Source organism: Rhinolophus sinicus, chromosome X (assembly GCF_036562045.2).
Source record: "Rhinolophus sinicus isolate RSC01 chromosome X, ASM3656204v1, whole genome shotgun sequence".
NCBI classification, from domain to species: domain Eukaryota; kingdom Metazoa; phylum Chordata; class Mammalia; order Chiroptera; family Rhinolophidae; genus Rhinolophus; species Rhinolophus sinicus.
Genome location: NC_133768.1, coordinates 8,301,027 through 8,318,407, shown reverse-complemented (window position 1 = coordinate 8,318,407; position 17,381 = coordinate 8,301,027). Strand labels below are relative to the sequence as shown.

General features: G+C 41.8%; 1 protein-coding gene across 4 annotated transcripts in view; it reads left to right on the top strand.

The window, feature by feature from the left end:
* The window catches only part of ARHGAP6 (Rho GTPase activating protein 6), a 463,010-nt gene that overhangs the window by 423,986 nt on the left and 21,643 nt on the right, over positions 1–17,381 (top strand). For all 4 annotated transcript variants that reach the window (XM_019746346.2, XM_019746348.2, XM_074323559.1 and 1 more), the window contains exons 8-9: positions 97–245; positions 6,617–6,796. In XM_019746346.2, the coding sequence (XP_019601905.2) occupies positions 97–245; positions 6,617–6,796 (329 nt within the window). The remainder of the gene's footprint in view (positions 1–96; positions 246–6,616; positions 6,797–17,381) is intronic.

Below are 17,381 nucleotides of genomic sequence, written 5' to 3'. Positions count from 1 at the left end.
CCTTTCTGAACACAGTTGAGAGGGGGCCTCTTCTCTGAACGTGAATTGCATGAGCCCCACGTTTACTTACTTAGCGCCTCTTTTTGCCTTGCTTAGTGTTGCAGCCAGAGGAGCAGCTGGGCGCCTTGCAGCTCCTCATCTACCTTCTGCCTCCCTGCAACTGCGACACGCTCCACCGCCTCCTGCAGTTCCTGTCCATCGTGGCCAGGCACGCCAATGACAATGTCAGCAAAGATGGGCAAGAGGTATGCACCCCTCTGCGGCCGCAGATGCTGTGACTCCTCCTGTTTGCTATTTTGAAAGGGCAAACCATCAATTTGGTGAAACGTTTCACCTGGAGGAAATGACACTCCCCTTTCCCGACCGATCTGTCTATGTAGGAAGAAGAACGAATGCAAGGTTTTCTCTGGAGGGACAGTTCCTCAGAGCACATAGGCCACTAACCTCCTATGTTTCAAGGATGCTTCTAAATGAGGCTGTCATTTTCCATAATGATGCTTTACCCCAAGACCTCGAATTTCCATTTGTGTCAAGAAGACAAACAGTGAGCTACAGAGGTGCTTACAATCATGAAAAAATGGAGTCATGGAGATGGGGGGAGATTGCTGTCCTTGTAGTTCATTTGTTCTTCCTCTCTAACTTGGAGCCCAAATGTGATGTCACCTCTTTATTCTTCCAGTTTATTCCTGGAGCTCCCATCTGCCCTATAGCTTGAAGTCTCTAGTACCTTCTTTTTGAGAGGTCCTTTCTCTCCTTAACACCCCTTCCCCCAAATATGGACTGGCTTTGTGCAATGAAAGGTTAGTCCTGCTTCCAGGTATATAGGGAACTAGAAGGTGTGCTCTGCTGACCATTGCCATGCATCTCGATGCCACATGGTGCCAACTGCTGAATTCCCATGGACCCTTTTGGGGTGTTCTTGTTGAACCTGGTCCCCACTCAGGCCCCAGTGTGACCACCCTATCTGAGGTTTTAGGCTCCGGTTTGCTTTGGTCATACTCATCCACTTCAAGGCAATTTTAGGTTTCACCCTTGGATGAAGGAAATGCTGGCCTCAATTTTAGGTGATGTTTTATTAATACCTATTTAATCTTCACCTTAACAAGAAACCTGTTTCCCTTTTTGATACCATGAAGTCAGACTTCTCCTTGACCTTGGATGCCCCAGGAGATCTCAGATCCTTTAATATGCTAACATGCATCATAAATCAACACGGGTGGGGGGTCAAAGGCATTCCAAACTTAACCACAGAAACTTTAAAAAAAATCCTTGTTCAGCAGAACTCAGCTGTATTGTAGATTCAGTTCTGTGTTTGCCAAATTTCTTTCCCCAAAATCATGGTCATATATAATGTTTTCACTTTAATCCACAAAGGCAATTCTGCATTTCTTATCCTCATCCTCCCTATCGGTATGAGAATGTAAGTTTCCTGAGTTAGCCATTTACCTCTATGGTAGTTATAATTAGTGAAACCTCTGCTGGCTTCAGGTTTCAGAATATGGCACTGACAGCTTGTTTCAGCAGACACAGCTCTTTGATGGATACACTATAATTCTCATAATTGACACCCATCTGGGTGTCATCCTTTATTGACTATAGATATAACAGAACCTGTAGAATCATCTGCCTAATCATGGGGTAAACGCAGAGCCCTGTCTGTGTTCCTAGGTATGTCGATTGCTTCTCTGACATTTCTTAAGTACTGTGTGAGAGGGAGAAAATCGGGTCTTAGGTGATTAAGACGTCATTGAGGAAAGCAGAAAGTCCAGTTGAACTCAATCTTGCTTTTTTAGAATCATTTTCAGACACACTTTTTCAGTCCAAATGCAGAACGAGACTCCATTGCCTATGCCAAAGAGAAGGAAATATTCTTGGATAGGCACAAATGAAATTTAGCATGCTGACGTACTAGCTACCGTTTTTGTATCTCCCACCATGTCCCAGCTATGTGCTAGGGGCTTTATACATTATGGTTAATCCTCCATTACACAGAGAGATACCATTGCCCCTATGTTTCAGAGGTGGAAACTGAGGGCTAGAAGGGTTAAGTCACTTTCCCAGTGTCCCACAGGAAGTATCCACTTATGGTTGTGCATTTGTGCATTTCACAACTCTGGGGAAGGTGCCATGTACCTCAGTCACTGTAGCTATGCGGAGTTATCGGGACAATGTCCCAGCAGGAGGCAGTGAACTATCTTTAGAAAGGGGCTCCTTTTTCTAAGTCCCATGAAGTTGACATGTTGGATAGTGGTCGGGTCAGCCCTGTGGGTAGTAAAGCTCCAGCTGTGCCTCAAACCCAAACCAATCTAACTTACTAAGAACAAAAATATAGAATAGGAAGTAGAAAAGGCCTACTAATCTAGTTCAGGTTTTAGTTCAGGGTTTCCCAGCCTCCCTATGATTGACATTTGGGACTAGGTAATTCTTTGTACTGGGAGCTACCCTGTGTATTGTGGGATGCTTAACAGCATCCCTGGCCTCTACTCACTTGATGCCAGTAGCAGCTCCTCCCCACCCCCACCCTAGTTGCGACAACCAAAAGTGTCTCTAGACACTGCCAAGTATCCTGTGGGGGCTGGGAACAGGGCAAAATGACTCCTAGCTGAGAGCGCTTGGTAGCTTTATAACTCACTATCCATGTGTTCTTGGAGAAATCTATTCACCTTCCTGAACCTGAGTTTCCTAATCTAAACTTTGGGAATACAAATTCTTCAACTGGCACTGCACAATGGTTGGGAAGACTAATTACTATAAAGAATATGAAAATATCCTGATAACAGCAAAGTTGTACAAGGAAACAAGAGGTTACAAGGGTTTCTATTACAGAGAGTCTTGACTTAAACCTTGAATCAAAATGAAGGATTCGGAACCAAAAATTAAAGCACCAGGGGAAATATGAGGAGAGCATTGCTTCTGTGAAGTGATTACAGGAAAGCAAGTAGCCCATGCAGCCATCTTGGATTGGAGTAAAGGCTACGAAGTGGGAAAGTACTGGTGAGGTATGAGGGAAGATTGACCTATGTTCATAGAGTAATGAATGTCTCAGTAAGGAAGTAGGTGGTTGGTTCTTTTAAACCCTGAATCTTTGGAAGGGTTCTACTAAGGTGGTATAATCCATGTTATAGATTGGTTAGAGACAGGGAGAGAATAAGTTAGGAAGCTTTTGTATGAATAGCAATGTGGAACACAGAAATTCACATTCAAATTATTTCCATGTAAGAATGGCCTTGGTTTTGAGTCACGTATGCCCTAGGCACCTACCCTGAGTTCTTCTAAACCAGTGAGCGCTGTTCAGGAATTTTCTAATTACTCTTCCTGGATGCTGTGGCATCTAGGAGGTGGAGGTGGTCAGGACATGAGGCAAATGTAGAATTAGGGAGTGCAGTGCTGAGTCACTGCTCAACTTTAGAGAAGAAGTGATGAACATGGGCCAGAAGAGTTAGGAATGGCTTCGTGGAGGAGACTGAATTTAAACTACACATCAAAGCGTGTGTAGGAATGAAGTAAAGGGTGTGTAGGGGTTGAATAAACAGATCACATAAGCCCTACATAGAGATGGGAGTTAGCTGAAAACCCCTTCCGGTAGAAGTTAAGAGTAGAGGGATAGGAATGAGAGAGGTTCTTTGTTTATTATTTTTTCAGTTGTTTTGGCATGAGCGGGTAGAGAATACAGAATAGGCAGACGGGAATGAGCAAAAATTAAACTGGACAATATGATCAAGAAATAAAGCAGTTTTCAAATTTTTGTCTTATCTATTTGTTAGTTTGTGTTAGATGTGTTATCTATTTGTTGGCTAGTTGTTATGGATTGGAACATGGAAGAAAACTGAACCAGAATGTTAAGAAGCTTGGAGGCTCCCACAGGCTCTGCCAGCGCCTTGCTACATGACCTTGTATTTATAAAATAGAGGAAGAGGAAGGAAAACAGCATTGGAGTGGGGGGTTCTGAGCTTCCTCCTTTATAAAATGAACATAATATTTCCTTTCTAATGGGTGCTTAAAATCCAATGTATCATTAATTAATGGGATCTTAAAGGTTTCTAAAAGAAGAGTATGAGAAAAATTGTTGACTAGTCAATCAGTGCTTTTCTGGGGGATAATAGTGGGATTTTATCAAATTATGGTGTTTTTCTATCTTGTGTTTGTTTTCTTTTGTTCCATTTTGTCTAGTTTGCTATTTGCTTTGCTCCTTAGGGGAAAAAAGAAATTCCCAAAGTAAAAAAGATTTCATTTGTTCTAGAAAGAACATTACAGGGACATAATTAAAACCTCTTGAGCATTGGTTTTTCAGGTTGTCCAAGAACCCTCTGGCATTGCTTGGGAAATGTGGTGTGAATATACACTTTTTGGTGAGTTTGTAGCTAGCCTTTACTTTTCAGAGTCTATGAGGCAAAAAAGAAGTTATGAGCCACCAAAGTAGAGGCAGGATTACTGACCTTTGAGGAGAAACATGCCTCCAGGAAGTGAGAGGTTGGCTTTGGAACTGCAGCAGGATCAGTGCCTCGCTCTCCTCACCCTGGTCCCAGCCCTGCCTTGAAACTAGTTGTTCCGTTTCCCCGTGCTATGACACAGTCTGTCACTCAAGAGTGAACAGTGGGCGGGGTGGGGCTGTGGTGAAAAAGGTGGGGCTGCCTGGAGCCAGGCCGCCAGCTTAGCTTCCACCACCTCCTGGCTCTGGGCTCTGGGCGTCACTTCCCTGTCTGTAAAAAAGGACAACGGCAGCAGCTGCTTCACGAGCTCCTAGTGAGAAAAAATGGAAACAGCCCGTGGAAAGCCCTGAGCCTAGTGACTGTACATGCTAAGCTTTTAATAAAGGAGCTATTCATATTAGGTGTAGAAATGAGCTAGAATGCTTATTTTGTAGACATAAAAATTGTCCTTGAATTGGCTGGCTAATAATTAAATAATTAACTGGCCCCAAGAGCATGTTATATTCCCTAGACATAGCCATGTATATGCTGAGACATGGGGAGCGAGGGTGAAAGCTGTCATGAACAAGTCTCCAACTTAAAAAAAAAAAAAAAAAAAAAAAACAGTAAAAGAAAAACAAAACCAAACAGCGTTAACAAACCACAGCAGCGTGGTCTGCAGCTGGAATCTATGTGCAATGTTACAGACGGATTGTATTGCATTCCCAGAATAGCACCAGGAGAAGAGAGCGGAAGAAGTTCTGGATTGTCCTTGTACTAAACATTCTTTTCAAAGAAAACAAAATCTTCTATTTGTTACTGTTTTCAAAAGGAGAAAGCCCTGATATTTCTTTAAGAGGGGAGGGGGAAGCATTCCAAACGCCTCTGAGTTCTAGAGGGATGGATTTGGAAATGGCACACATTGCATTTTATCCTTAGCCATGAATTTGCAGGAAGAGAAGTGAAAAATAAAATGAAAACCTGTCAAGTTTTATTTTATATCTGTGAAATAAAACAGAAAAAAAGTAATTGAACAGTCATACATAAAGGGCACTTTCTTGAAAATTCCCAGTGTTTACCACGTGAAATCATTGCACGTGGCGGCAAACCTGAAACCAGCCTCACCTTCTAAAAATAACTTCCCAGGCTGGGATTGCAGGGCCAGGTAGCCACCAGCTCAAGCCTCCACAGGACAGGGGTGGGTCTCTGGAGGCTTTGTCCTGGCTGTGAATCAGGACTCTTGAATTCTATGCTGGGCACCCAGGTGCCTCTCAAAGGCTCTGCAGATCTTCCCAGGCAGAGGATCCCCACCAAACAGCCAGTTCCCATATTTATCCAGGAATTCCGAAATTTTCAATATCAATAAGAGAAATAAAAATTTGCCTAGACCAGTGATTCTCAGCCAGGGGCAATTTTGCCCCACCCGGGACATGTGACAATGACTCTCACCTGGCCCTTGCCTGCCTTTCCTGCAGACTCCTCTGCCACACCGAGCTTCCTGGGGTGCCTAAAGGCATCTGACATGTTTTTGTCTTTGCATATGGTATTCTTGCCATGGAAATTTGCCTTCTGCCCCAGCTCCTCTGCTTTTTAGCCTAGCAAACTCTGTTCTTCCTTCAAGATCTTGTGCAAATATTGCCACCTCTTTGGAATGTCCCTGAGGCCTCCAGACTTGATAGCTTCATACTTTGTACTCACTACTTGTAATTGAAAAGTTGAGTTACCCTCTAGAATGTGAACACTTTAAAATAAGGACTGTGTTGTGATCATTGTCAAAAATTTTAAATAATTAGATCCATGAAAAATGCCTAGCCTATGGTAGGTGCTAAGTGGGTGGATTAATGGAGAGATGATAGATTGATGGTGGAAGAGATAGATGGAGAGATGGATGGATAAATAGATAGATAGACATCAATATTTTTAAGAGCAAACAATAGAAATTGTATATAGTACCAGTTTCACAATAAATAGCTCAGAGTTGTAAAACTTTACTCAATATGCTGTTGAAATGACCACTGCACAATGAGCTTCAATTCAAGATATGAAGCAAAAGGGAAATGATGGTGCAGTTATGGATTCTGCCAGAGATGATGTAATCCTTGCTGGGGAAAAAAAATGGAAGGAAGAAAGGTTCTATTGATTATTGAACCACTCAGCATTTTGAAAAGCAAACATAACAATAATCCTTGCATTCTGTGTTCCTATAGGTCACTGGGAACAAAATGACATCTCTAAACTTGGCCACCATATTTGGACCCAACCTGCTGCACAAACAGAAGTTATCAGACAAAGAATTCTCGGTCCAGAGTTCAGCCCGTGCTGAGGAGAGCACAGCCATCATTGCTGTGGTGCAGAAAATGATTGAAAATTATGAAGCTCTGTTCATGGTAGGTGGCCCTTCTTTGCAGGGCATCTCAGTGAACTGCCTATTGATTGCCTCTTGGTGGCATGATGAAACTCACGCACACTACCTTCTGGTCTACCATGCTGGTCATTTAACTCATTGGAAGCCAGGCAGTTTCCATAGGAATAGAAATTTACGACCTATGGTATCACTGTAAGTTTGTGATTCCATGTTTAAACATTCGAATTTATGATTCAAATCATAAATTTCATTTTGTTGTCCCCTAAACAATGGTCACATTTTAGAGTCATTTAATTATTCATACACACTTTCCCTGCTCAAAATATTCATAAAACTCTTCTGTTTGGAATTATATGTGGCCTTCATGAATTTATATATTCATAACCATCCTCAGAGATGGCACCTCCTCCAAGGTCAAGATTGACATTTTACCTCCTCTATGAAGCTTCACCTGTCTTTCCTATGTCCGTCTCGTGTCACTTTCCCCATCTCATTTCTGTCCCTGGAACCCTATTACTGTTCTTATTGATGATTATCTTAACATCGTGCTACAGTCACTTATGACTATTTCCCCTAGTAGATTATAAACACATTTAAAACATGGGCTGTGCCCTTGTTATCTCCTCTCTGTATCCTCTGTACACTTTTGGAAGGCCCTTCATCTGGCAGGCACTCAATAAATATTTTTTTGATTTGTATTGAATTACCAGTTCCTGTTTTCTTTCAAAAAACTGCATTGCTTGCTCCAACTTCCCTTGAAACATTAGAACAAATTTCCAACTCTCTTCTATTTCTGTTCACCACTCATATTGCTTCTCAAAATTTACAAGAATTTTCTCCATGTTTCTTCTCCCATTTCTCTTGTCAGTGTGCAAACACTCACTATAAATCTTACCTATTCCATTAGAGCCTTTTGTGTCTTCTTCAACCAAGTGTGCTAGTTCCCTCTTTTGAATCTCCTTAACATTTTGTCTATATTTGTTAAATGCCTTGCATTAGATTTATTTCCATACTTGTCCTATACCACTTATTTTTTTATAAATTTGAGAGCCAGTCATTTAAAATCATTTCCCTCTGTGTCTTACCTATGTGATCGTGACCAAGTAATTCAATACTCAAAAAGCATCAGCTTCAGCTTTTGTGAAATGGGAAAAATGAAAATATGACCTATTTCCCAGGGTGGTTCCCAGAATCATTTGATATGTGAAAGTATTCTGCAAACTGTAAAATTCTATGCAAATGCTAGTTAATAATTACATTAGTTGGGCAACATGAGCTGGTTCAAACATCAGTACTTCAACACAACAGACATAAATATCTTGTTGACATAAAGTTCAGTCAGATGTTTGGTTGACAGCCTTCTAGGTGGTGATTTAGGGACCCCAGTTCCTTGCATCTTGAGACTCTGCAGTCCCCTAGGATTTATGGGCCAAACCTAGAAGGGACATCAATCAGGTCTACTCAAATCCCATTGGCCAGAGCTCACCCACAAGCCATACTGAACTGCAAGGGAGGCTGGGAAATGCATTCCTGCTGGATGCCCAGGAGGGACAGAAAATTCATTTAGTATGGTGAAAAGTTCACTGAAGTGGAACGGTGTCTTGCTCTTCTTTAAGTCTCTGAAACACTGTCCCTGTGTTGTACATAGTACACTCTCAAAAAATGTGGAATTAGTCATTGACTCTATATAAATTTCACACCTCAGCCAAAATCCTCATAATTAATTACATATTTGGATGAATCAAATGACTGAACTTTTCAAGATTTTTATCAAGTTTTAAGTCACATATCATCTCGCCAAGTAGTCTTGACATGACTTCATGCTCTCTTGATTTTTGTTTTTTAACAAAATAGTACCTTCGTCAATCTTAATTCTGTTCTCTAAATGCTATATTCTAAGCGGAGTTCTTTATACGAAGCCACAAACCTTCAGACATTTCTTTTCATCTCCGATACTAACAAAACTCCTCCTGGCCTCCTTGGAAGTATGGTTGCCACCATTTTGATTGTGCCGTTACTCTCCTCCCCACTTCCTGCCACCCGGACTGCTAAAAACAGCAGAAGATCATCATTTTCCACCTTTTCCAACATTTTCCAAATCTGATCTTTGTTTGCTGTTCTCTGTAGAAATCGATGTCAAGACTTTCTTGGGTTCCCCAGTTGTGGTCTTTACTTCCCAATGAGGCCTTTCCTAGCTACCATGTCTAAAACACACCCCCGTCCCCCCCACACACACCACATATGCACAACCTCACTTTCTATTCCCTTTCCCTGCTTTTTCTCCTCAGCACTCACCACCACCAATATAGGTTTTGGCAAATTTCTCGTCTGTGGAGTGTCTCCCCACCAGAATGTCGCTCCACGACAGGATGAATTTTTATCCTTTTCCAACTATTTTCTTTACTGCATTACGTCTGTGCCTGATACATGGTAGAAACAAGAAATGTTGGTTGAATGAATGAATGACTCGTTGGTAGTTCTGTGCCGTGTGATTTCCATATTACTAATCTTTATTCCTTACACCTATGAAGAGGTTCAGGCAGGGAAGAATTAAGGATAGGTTTCTCAGAATAAGTTAAACATGAATGTAAGCATTCTCAGTCTCCTTAGAGGGACTGTGGGAATTATATATCGAGCAAAAGGGCAGTGGGGTGGGCAGAGAGGTGGGACAAAGATCCCAAGCCTGAATCAGGAAAAAGAAAACTGGCTCTGGAACCCGAAAAGTTTGCTATAGTCCTATCTTTGCTACATATTAGCTATTTGCCCTCACCTTCTTAGATTTCTATTTCTTTAGTTATCAGAGAACTGGGTTAGAATGAATGATTAACCAAGATCCTTTCTACTTCTAAAATCTGCATGGTTCTGTGCCCTACCACTGACTTCACCTCTTTTATTTCCGTAAATCACAGAGGAAAATTAACCTCATCACTTTGGAAATTCTCTTGGCATATTTTGGCATTTCAGAATCCAGTTGGTTATACCAAAGCTGGCGGCTGGTTGGCAAAGGGAGTCTGTGTGGGTAGACAAAAAGCCAACCATGTATATAGCTGTTTCATTTTTTCAGAAGCTTTCAGAGTTAGTACAATAATTTAAAATAGAACAAGGAAGGATGGAGCTAGACAGGACCTGATGGTTAAAGGTACTTAGCAGTTGTTCAGTTTCACTGTCCTTGGAGGGGTTTATGAACTTGCAAAGAGAGGTGTCACTTCCCGTTGGCATTAGAAAGGAAGACTTGTTATAAAAGGTGGCTGTGAGTTTGTCCTTGAAGGCAGAATGTACCCTGAAGGCAGTAATTCCACAGAAGAACTGATGGGAGAGATGTGAAAACCCAGAGGCCTGGCAGGGACCCAAAGTTTATTTTGAGTGGTAATAATGTCCTTCATTTTCTGATGCCTCTCCCAAGTGGCCAGTGTCTGAGTGAATGGAAAAGGGGAGAAAAGAACCTGGCTTTGTCCCATAATACAGAAGAAGTGCCTGGATGCAGAGGCTGACACTTGGTTCAAGAGTCTGGCCAGGATAGTCTTTTGCACCGGTTGCCGGCTTCTCAGCCACTGAGTTGGAAATCCTAGAGCTGGACATAGGTCATGATAACAGCCATCATGGTCGCTCTGTCAAAACACCAAGGCAGCAGATGGTCATAGTGCTTTTCAAACTTGAGCATGCAATGGAGGCACAAGGCAATTTGTCAGATATTCAGATTCCTGGGCCACACTCCAGAGAATCAGGTTGAGTAGCACTAGGGTGGGGCCCAGGAATCTGCACTTTCTAATGAATGCCTCCAGGGCACTCTGGTCCTTTCCTAACCACACCTTGGGCAGCCGCATCTTGGGCAACACCCACGACGGCGGGAATGCAATGAGCTTTGGAATGAGCTGCCCAACATCAAATCCCCCTCAGCCTTATATTTGCTCTGCGATCTTGGCCTCCTGCTTAACTGCTGTAACGTGTCATTTTCCTGTTGTAAAAAGAAAGAGGTGAAGTTACCTACTTCATAGGATTATTTTGAGAATTAGAAATGACATTTTAAGGCACTTGGGACAAGAATTGACATATACCAGGCACTCAAAAATAATCACTTCTATTACATTAAATTGATCTGATGGCTGCCCTGTCAAAGCACTTTCAGGCTTCGCTTTTGCAATGAAGCCTTCCCTAACCACCTGCTCCACACATATATACGCCTAGTCCCTTATCTTGCTCTTCTTTTTCTTTTTTCCATAGCTTTATCACCTTTTAACTCACTATATAACTTACTTCTCTATTATGCTTATTGAAACCTAGCAGAGTGCAAACTTTAGGAAGGCAGGAATTTTCATGTGCTTTGTTCACTGATATTCAGAAAGTACTTTGCAGAAAACAGGTGCTCAGTAATTATTTGTGGAATAAATACTGCACCAATATATCGCTAGGAAAAAAATATGGTTTTGCTGTTTGTTTTTGGTTCAGTGCCCATACCCCTTAGATTCCCTTACCATTAAATCATGACCCTCCATTTCCGATGTCAACAACAATTTGAAACTGTATGAGCAAATGACACTCTGGGGAACACGGGAATACAAAAGGATCATGCATATCTGGAAATGGTCACTGGTATCATTGTAAGGCAGAAAGCATTCACCACCTAACTCATTAACGTATTAATTGTTGTGAAAGTCATTGCTTCTGTAAGTGACATTGGGGATCCCAGAGAAAACTCATCGCTGCTCTTGGAATGCAGAAGAGCTCCAGAGCAGAGTGGAGAAAACTGTCAGCTCATTCTAAGGGCTGCTACCATATGATTCTTCCTAGGGCTTTTTTTTTTTTTTTTTTTTTTTTTTTTTTTTTTTTTAATAAAAAAGGAAACAAGAGAAGGCACCACCCCTGTGAGCTGATGAAAAGTCAGGAGTGCAGTAGAGACGTGGGAACGCCAGCGCATTCCCACCCCACTGGTTCGTCAGCCTGAGCTAGGGACAAGCACAGCGCACGTGGGAAATTTCAAATGAGAACTACTGGGAACTAGGGTCAGAGGCTAAGATGAGGATTCCAGGCTCGGAAGCCAAGCTTTGCTTTGTGTTCTCTTCATTCCCCAACACAAATTGCATTTTCTTAAAACCTCATTAGCATGCCAAGCCAAAGGAGCAAGGCAGTAATCCAGACCGTCAAACAAGAGACTGCCCCCCCAACATATCCAGATAATGAAATAGGATTTCCATTTCCTGTTTTATGTAACCACTGTTTTTAAATAACCACTGTTTATGTGCCAGGGGGTTGGCTAGTCGTTATGTACACCATCGGCGTATCTAAATTTCACCACCATTTCATGAGTAAGCCTAGATAGTCTGTCCAAGTGATGATGCAGCAAATAAGTGAATGCTTTCTGCAGCATGAGATCTCCCCACGTGGAAGGCAGGTGCTTCAACGTGGCGTCTCAGCTGTGGAGTCCACGTGCAAAGGGAGAAAGAGAATATTTTAGCCAGCTTGAAAATGGGGAGCGAAGGAGACATCTAAGGGTATGAATCCCTCTGGACTGGTCGTCACACCTAGCTGCCTGTTCAGCCCAGCAGATGGCTGCAAGGGCCAGTATGTGTCCCTGCTCACCCTCGTCCCTGGCTGCAGTGACAGAGTGCACGCACTGTTGGCAACACGCACAGGTGGAGGGGAGCAGAAGCATAGGACCCCTGAGTTCATTCCACTTCCTTTAACCTGTTGCCATGGAGGAACGACTGCTAATTTGTCTTCATCTTCCTTTCTCGAGTCATCCTCCAGCACAGCTCCATGAGTCCCGGGCTCTTCGCTTGTATTTGTTCATTAATGTGCCCCAATTACCAAAATGCTGCCTGGTGTGTATCAGGCACTTGAGAAAAAATTGATAAACTTAACAAATTGTGACCCTCCAAGTGCACTCAGATGCGCTTACATAAGATTAAGCCACCATCCACAACAGAGCCACACAGAAGATTTTAGGCTGGGCCTGCTCATGTCGAGCTTTTGCTCCCATAAACAGCCTAAGTGACTTCTTTCAGTGTGTTTGTTAACCAAAAAAATGTCATCATGACTTCCAGTGACATTTACTTTTTCCAGGGAGTGTTAGAGTTTTAAATGCCAAAGCATCCTTCTTGGTCCAGCACAAAGTAGCAGATTGGCATGGGACGCCCAGTGGCAAGTACGGTAGGGCTGGGCCCTGGGAATTGCTCTCAGAGATGTCCCGAATGGTTTGTTACAGTGACTTAGTAAGTGGAGAAAACTCAAACCACTTTTCTCTCTCTGTGGTTTATGGAATAAACTATGTCATAGTGGTTGCCCCCTAGGCAATCATTCAAGGATTCAGTTTTAATTTGATAGGGTAGATTTTAATTGCGACAGTTTTATTCCTTCATATGTGCAGTGTTTACATTTTTTTCTCTGAAGCAGGAGAGTCCAAAGTTCTTTTGATTTTTGAAATAGCATTAAGCTTTGAAGGAACACATGGAAATCTAAGGAGTGGAGTCTCCAGATAAACACAACCATAAATGGTACCCTTTGAAAATATCTAAAGTTACCCAATAGTTGATTAAAACTTAGTAGAGACTGATGTGAAACAGTAATGCGTACCTGAAGATGCCCTTTGGGCTGGGTTTTGTTTCTTCACTCAAACACGCAGCACTTGTTGATTGAAACAGTAGTTTTTCATGATCCTACTCCTTAGTTTCCACTTCTCTATGTACAGAATCACAGAAGGAAAAAGAAAAACTTGTTTGGTTATTGAGTCATACTTTTCATTTTTAGAGTTTTTGTATGATGGGAACAATATCTTAAGAACCTGTTAGGAAATTTCTCATGATCCTCAGTTGGGAAAGGAAATTTATTTTCGAACTCTAGAAATTAATAACAAGGAGATTATGCTAGAGCATGACATTACTACTACTTATAAGCAGAAAGAAGCATCTAGACAAAGGAAACAGAACCAGTGTGACCCATGAGTTATTTTATTATTGTTATTTGTAGCCATTCCAACATTTGTTGAGCAGCCATTGGGTAGAAAACACCACCCTAGCTTCTGTTCCGGAAGAGCATATTACTGACTGAGTAAGTAGGTAAAGGGTCATGGATGTGTAGGCAGGAACTTCAGGAGAGAAAAAGAGGAAGGAAGCACAGAGGAGGAAAAAGAAGCATACTTTAGGAAGCATTTGACCAAAAGGAGGCTGCAGGTGGCTGCAAGCATTAGGATTTGTTATCTCGCATAACAAGAAGCCTCGGGGGACAGGGTAGCAGCTCACTCACACTTTTGCTCTCTGTGTTCTGCCATCTTCAGCTGTACCCTGCTGCTGTCATTTCTAGCATCTCGGGCAGCCATCATCACATCCAGTGATGAACAGAGATGTTTCCTCTGCTGCATCTCTTTGCAATATGGAAGAGAACCTTTTCCAGAAGCTCCTACCTACCTGACCCCCCTTGGGGTACATTGGCCAGGATTGGCACACGTGATCTTGCCCCAGCTGCAAAGGAAGCTAGCTGACAGAGAACTCCAACCTTAGGAGCCCGTATCAGTTCCAGGTAGACAAGTCAGATAATCCCTGCCCTCAGGAAATTTACCTTCCAATGTTGTGCCCAACCCAAGCATTTGAGGTCTGATGGAAAAGAAGGAACCAGAAGGAAAAGCTACACAGAGTCTGGTTTCAAGACCATTGCAGTTGAGGGGCTGAGAGGTCATAAACTGTTAACTCTAGAAATTCAAGGGGAGGTCAAGAGCAGAGACATATCAGCAGGAAATCCCATAACTTAGTTACTCAGCAGAGTATGAAGCAACAGAGAAGAGAGGGATGCTTCTCTGTGAGCATGCAGGATAAGAGGCAGAGATGGGCGACCGTTAGTCAAGAAAACAAATCACAGAACAAATGTTGATCATCTCCATGTTATCTGCTTTTATATTTTCTTTTAGGTGTTTAATTTATTAATTATTCTGTCCATTTCCAATAAAATCTTTCGTTCTAAATCTCTTTGCAATTGGAAAGGTACTTTCCAATCTGCTAGACCTTTTGATCCTGATAACACCTCTGTAAAGGCAAATGGGTCCGATGCCTGGATTTTCAGATGCAGGAACAGAATCCTAAAGAAGATGGTTGATGTGCCCAAGTTTACGTCAATTATAAGCAGCAGAGCCAAAACTGGACCTCAGGGGTTATCAACTCTTAGTCAGATGCTTTTTCAACAGCATCCTAATTCCTGAACAGGAATGCATGTGGGAGTGGTCTGCCTGGATATTTCGTATGTACTGTAAGCCCCTGTTTTCTATCATTTCATTCCCTTGACTTTTGTTTCTCTCTTTTAAGTATCTGAATTAATGCAAAATGAATGCTCATCCAATTGAACTGAGTCATTAGTTTGAAATTTGTATTAAATAAGAGGAAATGAAATGTGCAAATACGGACAAAGATTAGAGGTAGTATTGGGGAAACCTCAGTGGATGCTGTTACATGAATATTAAGTCGGTTCCAGACATCATTTCAAATTCTCTACTCTCATTTTCCCACTGGCCCCAATTTTCTGAGCCATTCTTTTATTTTAAAAAATGTGGTTTTGGCATATGAATTTCTGAAGCTCCTTTACATCATTTTGTAACAAGATTATATATAAATTATTTAATTGGAATAATGGATTATGTACACTGTAGTCAGTCTTACATAATAATAGGAAAATATTATCTACCCTTCCTTTGGTACGTGGATCCACACTTTTTAAACTATACCTTTTTACTTATTTGTAAATAGTGTCGCTAAGCAAAAATGGTATCATGGTAACATGGGTCTTTTAAAAAGAAGCTATAGATAGATTTATAGTGCTGACTCTTTCTATTTGCATTTGTCACCAAGTAAAAGTCACGTATGCTACATAAAATAAACCTCAATAATTATAGTTGGTTGGGAGTCAAGCCTAGTTGAATGAGTAAAAACTCTGAATCACAAAATACTTTACCAAAATGTTGTGGAAAATTATTTTTTAAAATAATGATACTTCCTGTAACCTATTGCAATAACGTATCCAAGTTAATAATTTCTCACTAGACGCACCATATACTCTCCAAGAATGAATATTGTGATGCCCCACACACTCTAGTTGTTTATTCTTTGGTGGGAATGCATTGGTGCTTGGAGCAAAAATTTTTATTACATGTCTAAGCATAGAAAATTTTCAGTTAAACTAACCGGATGAAAATACATGTGTTTTTCCAAATTTGCTCATGGAATTTTCTTTTCAAAAGAGTTCAGGATATGCATTTTTGGCCTATATTATTTTTTGCTTTGCTGTTTGTTTTTGTAAAAGTGAGTGTTCTCTCTTCTCATTTTCACCCTTTAGGTATTACTTTTTGAAAAATTGATATAATACTGCATATCTGTTTGGTCATGTTGTTTGAAAAATTTACAGTAAACATTATCAGTTCTTTTATTTGCTTAATTTCTTCAATAAAGTCAGAGAATAGAATCCCTCAACCTTGACCTAGAAGTCCTGCCCCTTCTCTTCTCCTTTCATTCTAATTCGCAGGCTATTGTGTTCGGTCAGAACCATGTGTGTCTCCCAAGTTTTCATGTCCAGACCAAGCCTCCCTGCTGGACCCCAGAGCCTTATTCCCAATTGCCTACTAGATTTCTCCTGCATTTGGATGTATCACGGGCCTCTCACCATTATCATATCACAGCCATGCTCCTTATCTTGACCCCAACCTCCTCCTCCTGCAGCTTCTCTATACCAGTCAATGCAATCCCATTCCTCCGGCTGCGTAGGCCCCAAACATGGAAGTCATTCTTTCTTCTCCCTCTCCTACTCCTTCTCCCTGTCTTCTCTCTCCATCCACGAATTAGCTAATGCTATCATCTCTATCTTCCCTATCTCCCGGATCCAAATATTTCTTATCAGTTCACCATCCTGGTTCAGCATCTCTGTTCTAGTTGTATCAACAGACCCCATCTGCACTTCCTGCTTCACCCCTTTCTTCCCCACCATCTACTATCAACTCAGCAGCCAGAATGATGACAATTCGTGTTAGTCCTCTGCTCAAAACCTCCAGCGGCTCCCCACCACTTAGATTGAGAGCAGAAGTCCTTATCATGACCCATGAGACCCCACAACCTCTGGCCTTGGCCACCTTGGCTCCTACTGCTCACCTCTTTTCTCTCACTCTGTTCCAACTTCACTGGCCTCCTTGCTGCTCCTGACTCAAGATCTGGCTGAGTTTTTCTTCCTTCTGCTTGGAATGATGTTCTGCAACTCCCTCATCAACTTAAGTTCTCTGCTAAAATGTCCATTTCTCTGGCCTGGCTATCTTATTTAAATTGCATCTCCCTCCCCAGGGTCCTCCATCGCCTTTCTTTGCTTTGTTTTTGTCCATGTGATCCAGGCTCTGTTTTCTTTGTTTATTTGTTTAATGCCAGTCTTCTGATATTCACTGTCACATTTAAGGAGACAAGGATTCTTGCCTGTTTGGTTTGTAGCTGAAGCCCAGCAGCCAGTGCCTGGCATTCAGTAAGCATTCACCAAATATTTATGTCATGAATTAAAGGAAGGAGGTGGAAAAAGGCCAGAGTGAGAAGCACAGTAGTGCTGAAGTAGAAGGTGTGCGAGGATGACTGCAAAGGGAAAAGATGGGAAACACA